Source organism: Drosophila takahashii, chromosome 2L (assembly GCF_030179915.1).
Source record: "Drosophila takahashii strain IR98-3 E-12201 chromosome 2L, DtakHiC1v2, whole genome shotgun sequence".
In the NCBI taxonomy this organism is placed as follows: Eukaryota; Metazoa; Arthropoda; class Insecta; order Diptera; family Drosophilidae; genus Drosophila; species Drosophila takahashii.
Window position 1 is genome coordinate 25833755 of NC_091678.1, and position 13108 is coordinate 25846862.

Consider the following 13108-nt stretch of genomic DNA (forward strand, 5'->3'; position numbering starts at 1 on the left):
TTGGGACCTATAATAGCTATAATAGTCAAACTTCTGACTGAAATCATAATAACCTCTGCAAGGGTATACAAGAAAACTAAATGAACAAAAAAGTCAAAATGTTTAAGTATTTTTAAAGAAGATTCAATAAGACGCCAAAATATGTTGTCTAAAGCAATTAAATTTTTATTGTAAACTTTTCATTTGCGTTTTATAAATATTTTCTATTAGCTTTCATTACAGCTCTCCGCACCTTTTAGCGTGTGCTCTGTGTGTGCTTTTTCACTTATTTTTAAATGAGAATTATGTGCATGATTAAGTATAAAGGCTTTAATGCTAAACTCGCTTAAATAATCGTGTTATGCGTTCTTTTAATGTAGCAATGGAATAATGCGATGAATAATTGGTTGTTACTAGTATGCAAATAGCATTTTGTTTTGAGAAGTTACTAATACTTTTTAGATCTGATAGAGAGAAGTAGGGGCATATTCTGAGCGTCTAAGTGTGCTAGAACTGAATCTTAATCGCGTATCTCTCGTCTCCGCCTATATTGAGCACATTTAAAATACTTTTACGTTATGTTTCAATTGCTAGAAAATGTTTAGATACTACTACAAAGAGGTGTAGATTTCGTGGAGTGAAGAAGTGTTGTTGCTTTTCCGAGGGTATTTACAAATTGTTAGGTATCGAGCTGGAGAATGTTCGTTAACATTTTATTTACAACTATATTGTGTGTAGTCTTGGCTTTCTAAAATGCAGTACCATTTATAGGATGTGATATTATTCTCTTGAAAACGCTGCAAATGGAACTCTCGGATTCCCCTTTTTCAGTCACTCCCAGAGAACAAAGTTTTGGATGTGTGGTTAAAATTCCGTTTTGCCAGGCTTTACTGTGCTATGTTTTCCATTTCCGTTTGTACTTGCTAACTGCGCATACAAGATCTTCTTCCTCCACGTTTTGGCAGTGAACCTGAGCTTTCATCTTTGACTTGGTGATCGCACACTTTACTTACAAAATTTTCTTTAATTATTCATGATATTCAGGGGTATATATTGGTAGGTGGTTAAATGAAGCACACACATGCAAATAAACAATTTTGCAAAACAACCGGAGTGTCAATAAGGAGCTACATGCCCCTCAGGATTGCATCTAGTCATATTTCTTTAACTACACAGGGTTTTCCATTGCGATGGTCTTCAATTCAAATGCAGCCAGACATTTGCTTTTGGTTTTCGGCCATATCGTGTTTGTGTTTTATTTAAAAAATATCATCACAAAATTGATGAAGTATTTTGTTTTCGCGGCATTACACCATAAGCTTAGGGCTAATGATCTTCATCATTTTAATCATTTTCAAGGGTGGCTTAAATTAGGTTAAACTTCAAATTATTCAGCGCAAAGATACAAGCTAACAACTAAAGTACAGGGAAAAAGTCAACACAGTTTTCGAATTGAAAGAGTTAAAGACTTGCAAACTGAATTCTTTGTTCTTTGTGTTCCGAGCTAAACTTAATGATCTAGGTATTTATTGTTTATCTGCATATTATATGTGTAGGTCTGCTGGATGATTTCTCGAATGAGGGGCTGGCGATTTACAGGGTTTTTGCACGATCCAACAGATCGCCGATGAACTTCGATATGTCTGATTGCGGGCGTTTGCAGACTGACAGTAATCTCTGTAAAAGAGGTATACAATTTAGTTTTGATGACGGAATACTAGTGGGGAAATTATGGTACTCACTATAAGATGAGATCTCCTGATGTCATCTGTGTCCATATCTAGGATCTCGTCGATGTCCACATCGATGGCCTCGTTCTGTTGGAAAGATTAGTTTTTAATACTCAAATCTGGAGATATCTAATCGTAAATAATATTCTAAATCTTACTGGTGGATCGAAGAGCTTCTGGAGCTCATCGTACAGCCACATCTCGACGGCCAGTCGCTTGCGGATGAGGCTCATCTGGTGTGACCCGTACTTGGCCGTCAGGAACTTCTCCCGGCGCTCCTTGACCTCCGACCCCTTCTCGTTGAAGTTGACCCGGAGGTTCGTCCGGTTCGGCGACCGCTCACAGTCGTTCATCTGCTCCAGGCCGCACTGCATCTTCGGCGATCGATTCAGCGGTACGAGCTTCGTTGATTGAACTTTAATTTGCGCAACGCCTCTAATTAATCGGCGTGGTGGCTGCAATTGAGGAAAACAGTTGGACATATATGTAAGACTCAAGTGGCTGTGTAATTAAATAAAAATGAATCGGATGTAACTGGGCTCTCTGAGCTTTTCAAAAGTGCGTCACGCCCATTTCTCTTGGGGCCGCGAAAGCCCAGCTTCAAGACCCGTTTTTATTGGGCCCGAAGGCATTTCGATCTGCCCAACTTCATCCGTGACTCACCCAACTTCTCTGCCCTGCAGACCCTGGGCTCTGAATCATACATTCCATTATCTACCCATTTATTCGTTAGTGGACTTTTTCTATGTTCAAAAAAATCACGACGACATGCAAGCCAAACACCGAACAGGAATAATTGCTCACGTGTCACTCGGTTTTGTCCTATCTGCGCCTCCCCATATATAGTGTGTGTATATATAATTAAATTAATGTGTAACGTATGACTCTGATTTCTGACATTTCACTTTGGCCCAACCAGTGGCTGGAAATCTGATTTGACAGAGGTCTAGATATGTGGGCACAAGAGTAACTGAAACCACAGCAAAGGTCAAACTTTGGTTTTTGATATCATTCAAAGGGCAGAGCAAATGTAATTAAAAGTAAGCGAAATATAATCAGTTTTTTAAGTACTAGAAGTTTAAGAGTTTTCATAAAGGAAGGCCTAAGATTTGAAATATTTAAGTTTTGCATCTGTACCACCCTTTGTGTAATAAATAAGATATACATTTGTACACAATTTTGAATCTCTATATCTCTGAAAGAAAAACACTCTTCAAATCCATTTATTTGGTAGTAATAGACGCTCTTGCTTGAACTCAATTTAAGCGGCTCATTTACTTTGGTATACCAAATTGACATTTCTTATGACATATTGAACGACCAATATTGACTTTTCATATTCTTCACAAACGAATTGAATCCAAGTGACATTTTTTGGCATTTTCCCCAAATCGAAGGGGGATAAACATGGGCGGCTAACTCCCACCCGAGTGTCAATGGCAACAGGGGCCGTCGTGCCTGGCACCGCGAAAAGGCCGTTAACACCTGTCCACCCCACCAGCAGCAACGCACCTTTGTATCCTTGATCCAGTAACACAAACCATCCCCGAAAAACATTTGGCTGTGCAAACGGCGAAATCCGAACCTTGAAATTTCCAATTTCCCCCCAAAAAACGGTAAACAAACTTGATTCACTCTCGTTCTTTGGGCCTGCACTAAAACGAAATTGAATTGCAAATACTCACAGTCGAGTACTGAAATAGTTTTCGTTGCTTTTCCTTTTCTGTTTTTTGTAAAGTATTTCAAAATCGGGGGCCATGTGGCAAACGGAGCAGCAACAACTGCATTACATATACAAAGAGTTTTCCGCATTCGCCGCTAAAAATACATAAACAATGCCCGACCCCGCTTTTTTCACACAACTGAATTTTCCAGCCCGTGCGAAATCCGATACCAGATTTACTCAAGAGCTATGAGCAATTATGAAACCGACGTTTAACTTGTCACGAGCTTTCTGCTTTCTCGGGGAGCGAAAGAAGCGAAATCCGGAGATTTGTTGGGGTTTGTAACAAGATCTCTGCCCTCCGGGGCGTGGAGTTCTATTTCATAGGGCTCTGGCCCGGAAATTACCCTAAACGAAGTTAATTGTGTGGATCCGTTTGGCCTACAACTGGAGTTTGAGGGAACACTCCTACGGGCTTGCTGATGGGCTGGCGACATGATTTCATTTGGAAAGACTCTCGGCCGAAGAAAAACGTGTGAAGCAGAGAATGAAATTACCATCTTAGAATCTCAGAATACCCTCTGAGAATAACCGCGATCTTTTATTTTGAACAGTCTTTTTGTGCTTTAACCGCTACTAGTAAAGTAAAAAAGTTTTTCATCCATAAGACATCAGAGAATATCTTAAGGTTTCGAAATTCGGCAAAAATGTAATAAGATTTCTTAAACTTAAAAAGTGTTACTTATGTATATCAGCCTGAAAAAGACAAATAATTTGAATTTTACTTTTCTTACATTTTGTTTACATTATCTAAGTTCAGAGTTAATTAAAACGAGACACATAAACAATTTGAAAACATTTCTCAACGCTTGCCTGTGTAATTGTTTTGCTGAGTCAACGGTAATTGTGGGATCTCATAAATTATGTTGCATACCAAGAAACTTATCTAAGGAATTTCCTCAGATTTTCCCAAAGACAACGTACAGAAACGAGAGCAGAAACTATTTGACCGAAGATTACGAAGGGCGATGAAGTTGCAAAGGGGGCGCTTGGAAGCCAAAGGCAAATTATACCTTTATTATTATGGCTTGCCACATCTAACGTTGAAACTTTGCATAAATATTATGTTGAAATGCCTACGGCAATGCGGCAACAACATGCAACATGTTGCATGTGCAACAGCAACAGCTGGCCCTGCAGCGGCAACAAAGTCGGTGGTAACTGCGAATAAAATTGTATCAAGCACCCCTGCCCACGCCCCTGCAGAGCAGTGTTGCAGAAACTTCCGGAATCGGTGCGCAGAAAGAAAACATAATACATTAGGATTTTTCTTTAACCGTACGGACTGCTAATATTTTTTACATCTGAATTAGATTGTAGAAATAAGTTAAATTAGTAAAATAAAATATTGTAGGATGCCATAAAATTAATTTAAATTTTAATATTAACAAAGCAATGAAGCAAATGTAAGCTCTGTATTTTTTCTCCAGTGTAAAATTCATATAACATGTGGTATCAAAATTGCAGGCCAGCAGTTCAACTTAATTCATTTTTACCTTTGGCTTCGAAAAGAAAATTAGTGCGCCTGGTCAGAAAGAACCATTAGATGAATGCCTGCATGCGATTGCAATTTTCGGAATAGTTTCATGCATTTCCAATGAGTTCGATATGGGTAGAAAGCTCTCTTCAATCACCAGCCACATTCGAATTAAAAATGTAAATTGACATTTTGCTTGCACCTCCTCTCTTGCCACAGAACTGAAATGTCAACGATAAATATTTCAGCAATCTCTAGAGTCGAGGACATTTTGTGAGTCCTGCAGTCATATTCCATCAGCAAATCACGATTCGTATCCCTTCCCTTCGTCAGCCAAAATTCATTCGTTGAACTCAAAGTGGAGACAACAAAAAAACGAAATTGATTTTGCCATTAGAGCCGGCTAATCAAATTTTGCGTAACAAAAGTTCAATTAATAAACGTAAATTTGATGAGCCATAAAACGAAAAAAAAAAAATCAAAGTCGGAGTCAGAACCAGAGCAAAACAAAGCCCCAATTTGTTCACCTTCAGCAGCTCCACATCCAAATCGAATTTTAAATATCCGCCCGTCCCCTTGGTTGTTCCACAGAGCATTTATGGATAAATGCAAATTGAATGTGTCGCAATTGCCTCAGAAACATTTAAACAGTCTGTCGATTTGGGTGCCCAATTTGGGAAAAATCGTTTTTGGACAGGCGCCAAATGCTGACTGCAGAAAGTTCATGTTAATTTCAAGGTAATTATAGATTAATTATACATTTATGTTGTGTTCATATCCACTTATATGGCTGCCGCTCTATAAAACACTTTGCCTAGCACTTAAAAGTGCTCTAAAAAATAAAATGGTCTTTTGAACGGTTGCCAAATGTGTGAATACGTTCTGGCCCAGGTATAATATAATATTTATTTCACATTGCAGAGTTTTATGAGCATTACGTGCAGATATCGAGATATTCTAAATCTGGGCTAATGATTTCGATTTCTTTTTGGTCCAAAAATAATTTGCATTCGTAGAAAAGAGAGAACAAATATGATAAGGGAGACCGAAACCGAAATATCAAGTTCATCACCTCGAACCCAGACTAAGCATGGCATTAACCTATATTGGAAGAAACTTTGGGATCCATGAGATCGAGTTTTGAACGTTTCTGAAAAGTCATTCAAGCCCAAATTTTCACATGCACAGGGGGAAAAGTGAAATGTGACGCTTTTATGCTAAAAAGCCTACAAAATAAAGCGCACAAAGGGGCAGCGTTTGTTTATGCAAATGCTTTATGATTCGCGGGCCGTGAAATCCCCAGAAAAAGTCCAAAGAAGAATTGAGAAAATTGGGACCCAGAAACAACTTATAACCAGTTTTGAAATCTTTGAAAAGAAGTAGACTTAGGCCTAAAATTCATTGATATCAAGAGGTTTCAGTTCCTGCTATCAGATTTTGTGTGCCGCTATTAATTTACATTGTAAGTATACTGTTTATTAATCACGTTATACAATGGTGGGCTTATCAGCCAGACAAAAACATGGTATGCGTCTACAATAAATTATTATATGAATTGCTGCCTCATTTAAATAATCGGAGGCATTGCATAAACAATCTTGATAACCCGCAGCTGCCGATGATTCACGCCATTTGTACATTTAAGTCGAACAGACCATCTAATTAATATATTTACTTTCTGGTTTTTTTGACAAACTCGCACCTAGCTTCTGATTGATGGGTTCCCTCCCCTTTGGACACACGTCTATCTTTTCAGAATTCCACGGCGTTTTACCGACACCGATCGCTCGTTAATTTGTCAAGAATATATTGTTAGGCAAATCTAAAAGTCAAGCGCCAGCTTTGCACACAAAAGCCAAGAAATTAACTAAAATACAAATTAATCAACAGCATTTCTTTGATACATTCAGGTAGAGCATCAAAAATAATTAGAATAAATTGGTTGAAATAGAAGGAATCATGTTGCGGCAGCTTGAAATAAATAATACTAAATGTTGACCTGCTTAATTACGTGATTCCTAACTTAATAAAGTGAAATTCCAACTTTTCAGTCTCGAAATCCCTTGAAATCCATTGCTCAAACAACAGTTTATTTATAAAAAAGTTGAAAAGTTTCCACAGTTAAATTGAAGGCAGATACAGAAATTGTTGAGTCGCAAAAAGTCTGGGCAAGTTGAGCGGTTCTCAGATTGAGCAATCTTTGGTTCGAGAGGTATGAGGTGGTGACTCATTTTTGGGAGAAGGTAAACAGAAAGATTTCTTGTTTCTTTTTTTTTGTAATATTGAAAAGTTAATTTGGCTTATTGTTTATTCATTTTGGTCAGCCCCTTTTCAGACAAATCGAAACGAGGTTACAGGCCGGACAAAGCGAAAAATGACGAAAAAATAGCTGTGAGTGGCAACCTTATGAGTAAATAATTACAAGTGAAAACACCTACGATATCCGCGAGCAGTTGGGCAGTAGTCGAGTGGTCATTAGGTAGGCAGTGGCCAAGTAGCCAAACGTCTAGGGTTGTTGACCCCCAAGGAGGGCGACTGGGGCCAGGAGATGGTCATTGGCCATCTCATATTCGGACTGCTTACTGGGCAGTTGCCAAAAGCGAGTTGTCATGGAAAAATGATACACAGCATTATTTGGCCGGGTAAGGCAAAAAGTTTTCCTGCATAAATTACCTTTGGCAAATGTTTGCGCACTTCGGCGGCGAGTTCTCAGTATTCTAAGCCCGGGTAAACTAAACTCCACTGGGCGGTCCACTTGACATGGTTTTCGAGGCGGAAAAAATCAAATAAAGTACAATGGGCTAAACTGTTTTTCCAAGCATCGTATTTGCTGGCTAATTTATTGTTTACGCAATGTTTTTGTCGTTCTTGGCTCACAGCGAAATTGCGTCACGGACTCTGAGAAAATGTTCGGCTAGGTGTGAGAAATCTCGGTGAGTGATGGTCGCAAGTGGAATAAAAGTTCTGCCATTTATAAATAGATGTCATTTCTCATTGGGTCCAACGGATTGACCGACATTTCGCAAAAGGAGACCAAAAATAAATATTGTGGAAATATTTGGGATCTCTAATAGAGATGCTGCAAGGCGAAAAATATTTAGCACCGCTTCTTTTCATAGTCCCCAAAATTATAATATTTATAGAACAACACTCATTGTATACTTTTGCCTAGAGCAGAATAATTTAGTAATTCCCCTATTTAAGAAATGACTAAGGCTGCAATAATTAAGGTACTAAATTATAATGAACAGAAGCGGTCCAGAAAAGTAAATCATTCATTAATTGCTTCTTAGTACTAAGAACCCACGAAAACGCATCCGTTATCCAGACAAAAGTTTAGATTAGTTCTTGGAAAACCCATTGCTATCTCTCTATTTCCTGTTGATGTTTATTGGGTAATCACGCGAATGTTTACTTCATAGCTGCGCTTTCAAAGGGGCTGTTTTCAAGAAAAGGAACCCCCTTCTGCCCACGCCCATGTTCAAGCTCCCTACAGAGGGAACTCCAGTTCGGTTATCGCATACCAGCCAGAAATCGAGGAAATCGATAATGTGAGCACACCGCACGCATTTCAAAGTCACAAAATGTGTAGATGAGGTGGTTGGATAGGTGGTTTTTCAGGGGATGTGCACTGAAAGCGGAGCCGAAAGAGCAATCAACAAATATGTGCACTAGCACATTTACGTGTGACTGCTTGTCAATACAGAAATGTCTATAAATAACAAAGGCGAATAAGTGATAAACCGAGCAGTAGAAATCGAGGGAGGAGGTGGGGCTGGGGGCAGAGGGGTAGGGGTGAAAATCACGGAAAACACACGCAAATGCACGCACCCACCTTCTCCTCCACCCCAACTGCCAGTCAGGTTCATTGTACATTTATGTTTATGATTGCCCTCGCGTTATAAATGTAACAGTGGTATAATGGATCCACGAATGGTATGCCCGAAGTTCTCGGGCACTGCCAAAGTCATAAAATCGTCAAGCAAATGAGTTCACATAGCATTAGTCAGCGGCACTGTGAAAAATGGGATTTCATCTGGTCAACTCAAAACTACTTTAGTTATGGTACAAAATACCAAACAAAAATGAAGTAATAAAAAGTAAAATACAGTACAAGCAGGTTTCAAAAATGCTAAGAAACCACTTCATTTACTGTTTAGTTTAAATAAATAAAGAAGTTTAAAAAAAAAACATTTTTTTTCAATACTTTTAAAAAATATATTTTTTGATTCTTTTTTGCAATTCTTTTATTAGTCATCGTATAATTTGCCTAAACTGAGATTAAATTGTTTGTTATTCATTGCTTTCATATTTAGAATTTTCTTTCGAGACAGCAGATACAGTGTATATATAAAGTTGCATCAAGCAGCGAGCACTGGCACAATGGACTCCCTCTATCAATACACAACGCACATGTATATATAACCATATAGTTGTGTCTACAAGTGCAGTTTTATAGCTACAATCACATTACACATACGCCATGTCGGCCCCTTCGATTGTCAGCTGTCCGCAGTGGGTTAGAGTTCAATGATTCCACTATTCCTCCACGTATATCATCATCTCCATCTCCAATGTCTGTGGGCACTCGAGTAATTCTGCTTTAGTTTCAGTAGTTTGAAAGACGGGAGACTGGAGTCTAACTTGCTTTAATTGGAAACCATGTTGTAAGTTATTTATGAATTCTAATGTATTCAATTCGTTTATTTTATGTGCTCCTGCGATCCAGAACAATAACTTCTAATTAAGAGCATTATTAATATAAAGTGAACATACTAATATTTATTTATATTTCCGCCTTGGGCTGCGATTTAAATGGTTGAATGAAATGGTTACGTTTATAAGCCCATTCAAAAGCCCACAATCATTTATCATTATTTCTGCATTAGCCATAAATCATTTAAATGGTTCGAGATGCAGTTCATTCAATTGAACACTCCCAGAACATGATTGGCATTCAAAAGGCTGTGCCAAAATTGATCTATCGGTGGTATATCACTATTTTCTTGGCATGCTACACATACGGGCCTTTCGTTACGTTTAATTTTCAAACGAGCTTTTAATACATTTCCGTTGCTAGATATAATTCGGTGTATCTGCAGATAACATTATGCCAAACACGTAGATGTCTGCCTCCGAATAGAAAGACAAAACCAAAGGGAACACGACTAAAAATTGCTTATTAATCTTTTGACGAAATCGCGAGAAAGAAACATTTGAGACGTTACGTTTGCTCTTTGAGGTATCTTTTTCCGTTGAATTTGACTTTGCCACATAGAAGCGTCGTTTGTTATTCTTTCGGTTATTTTTAAACGCCGTCCCAGGATGCTCGCAAATGTTCTGTGGTTTGATGTTTAAATTCGTCTATAATTTATGGTCGTTTGGCATTAAACACAGCATTTGCCGGGTTCAAGTTCATCTGGTTGATCTATGGCCGCGATGTGGAAACTTCTTGAGGAGACCTTGAGTGCAAGACAAAGCGCTAATCGCCAATCTGCCAGCTGAGCTCGTCGGTAAACAAACAAACAGTCTGGGCATGTATCTCAGAATTGATTTTGTGCCCTCTGCAGAGAAGGGCATTGTGTCCCAAGTCAGGCCAGACAATGGAACCCACTGCTAAAGATGCACCCGCAGAAACGTGCGTAATGAGTTAAAGATACATTTATCCATCGGTATCGCTAACTGTATCTCTATCTGTATCTTCGACCGTTCGGCTGCAGCTTTGACACGCTTGCGAGCACCCTGTAAACATATCGATTGAGCCGGAAAAAGCGAAAAAATAGAAATAAAGCAAAATATGTAAGCATGTCAGAAGCAAGCGTCGTGTGTCCAATACTCAATGTATCTTGTATCTGTATCTTGTGGCGTGTCGTTTTTACTGCACACTGCACAGTGATTAGACACAGGCGGCCGCAAAATGTTATGACTGCGAATAAAACCAGGTTACAAAACGCAGCAGACACAACATAAAAGAAATTACGGCTGTCGGCACACATCATGCTGCGATACACTGAGTTTGTAGCACCAGCATCCAATAATAAAACTTCTGTGGGCTGAGGAAAAGCGAGTCTGCGATTGATAAAAAGTCAATTAAACTGAATTGCATTCTTGCACATTGGAGTAGAGCTGGGCTGGGCAAGAAACTTTTCCCCACCATCGAACAAAGGATGCTCAATGAGGATTGCTCATTCAGAAAAATATGGGAAAATACACACAAAAAATTGCACAAAATAAATCTAAATGGGTAAATATGTATCTTTAATAGAATGTAATAAACAGGAATGCTTAAAAAGAAATTCTACAACGTGTTTTATCAATTTATAAAATTAAAATGTATTCCTAAATATTCATTAAAATTAGAAAGCAAGATCAACTATTATTAGGTGTAAATGTAAATAAAAATTTTTAAGATTCCATGTAATTTACAGATCCAATATATATTTAATTAATATGCATCTTTAGTAGATTGCAAAAGAAGAAATGTTCTAAAAAGACATTAAAAATGTGTATTTCGCATTTACTCGTATATCATTTTTTTTTATTTATAATGATAACCTTGTATTAAACATTCATTAAAAACAGAAAGCAAGATCCACTATTTTTAGAAAATTAAAAAAAATCAGTTACCTTTTTTTAGAACCCTAATCTGCTAAAAATTAAGATTCCATTTAATTTACAGATCCAATGACTTTAAAAAATTCCGTTTTACGGAGATAAAATCAACATTTTTCTGTCTAACAAGCCATTGTTAAGACAAATATTTGCCAGCTAATTTGGCAGTTCAGAGTGCCAACTTCTGTGTTTGATTTGCGGGACAGCACGAGATCTCCGTCTGGCCGATCCGAATCCGAGTGCTAATCGGAATTCAAGCGCATCTCGCTGGTCTGGCTGTGTTCTACCTCCCAAAACCCCCCAACCACCCCTGTAAAAGCCCCTGCCACTTGGGAATTGGAAGCGTGAAGCGCAGTTGCGTTTTCGTTACGTTCCGCTGGATGCGTGGCCAAAAGCGTCCAACGACCACCGGCCACTCTTCGCTGCCAATAAAGAGTTTCGTATATGAAGTTGTAAAATAGGAGAAATACTCGCGCAGATAAAAATAAAAACGTAAACGAGGCGGCAGCCGCCACTGCATAAAATTCCGAGGCTCAACACGCACACTGGCTGCTTTGGCTGCAGGTTTTTCTGCTGGCAAAGTCGGCTTCTGTGCCGCAATGTCTGCGGGTCTCGGTGGTAATGGTACTGGAAATGGAAATGGGGATGGGACCAGATCTGGAACCCGAAACTGGGAGTGGGACTGGACAGGTGGCTGTGACGGGCACGCTTCTTCTGGACACTAGACACTGGCCAGCTGAAACAAATCGACCGATCGACTGGTCTACGCTCGTAGGAAACACACCAAAAACAAGCCAAGTCCAACGCCATTTTCCGGTTCTTTACTGCGATGAAAGTTCTTGGGTGTAGAAAAGCATTTTCATTTTTGATTAAAAAAATGCATTGAAATATCGGTGCTCTTTTGGAACTTTTAACATAAATGAGGGCAAGGTTCTTATAACAGAACCTTATAACCTTTCCTTAAAACTGGTTCAGATTCTATAACTTTACGCTAGGTTAAATCATTAAATAATTTGTATACTACACAAAATATTGAAGACAATTATATAATGTTTACTTGAATCGTGTCAGTCTACACGTCCTGTAAAGAATTCACATTTCAATTGAGTCATTATAAAAATAATTCCACACTGTTCCCAATTTATGGCCCATTTCATAATAAAAAATATTTTATAAATATTGATTTAAAATTTACTTTTGGCTATTTTCCAGCGATGGATTCGTCTTGCCTCGTCTGTATTTGGCTTAATTGCTGCGTCTAGTTCTCGACTCAAATTTCACTTGCCGAGATTGAGATTTTTAATTTATTTTCTTTTTTGCTGTGGCTAGTGCCGCTTTAGGATTTTCCACTTTTCTACCGCTGCTGCTGCCTCGGCGACTTTCTGCTCAATGAAATTTTCATTTGCACGAGAGCACAATGAGGGCGAAAAACACACACACACGGCGACGTTCGAGCGGTTTGTTTAACTGTTTGTTTATAAAGCGGCAGCGGATTGCCCGGAGTTTGAATACTGAATATCTGAGCGATAGAGTTCTGGACCTATTCGGAGCTTAGCACGCGCAGCCGGTGAGCACCAATGAAAGACT

General features: G+C 38.7%; 1 protein-coding gene across 1 annotated transcript; it reads right to left on the bottom strand.

Annotated features, from left to right (window-relative positions):
• Window positions 1–1198: 1198 nt before the first annotated feature.
• On the bottom strand, window positions 1199–13108 carry LOC108060527 (protein phosphatase 1 regulatory subunit 14B). The gene is made up of 4 exons (XM_044393522.2): window positions 12717–13108; window positions 1868–2164; window positions 1722–1796; window positions 1199–1656 (listed from the first exon to the last, which is right to left on the bottom strand). Exons 2-4 carry the CDS (start codon window positions 2081–2083, stop codon window positions 1573–1575), a joined length of 375 nt encoding a protein of 124 aa, XP_044249457.1. The 5' UTR covers window positions 2084–2164; window positions 12717–13108; the 3' UTR covers window positions 1199–1572.

Bases quoted from the DNA above. Each gene is read 5' to 3' on its own strand.
- LOC108060527 (XM_044393522.2), bottom strand. From the start codon at position 2,083: ATGCAGTGCGGCCTGGAGCAGATGAACGACTGTGAGCGGTCGCCGAAC. The intron at 1,797-1,867 runs GTAAGATTTAGA...TCTTTCCAACAG, and splicing joins AGAAGCTCTTCGATCCACCA to AACGAGGCCATCGATGTGGA. The intron at 1,657-1,721 runs GTGAGTACCATA...CCTCTTTTACAG, and splicing joins TCAGGAGATCTCATCTTATA to AGATTACTGTCAGTCTGCAA.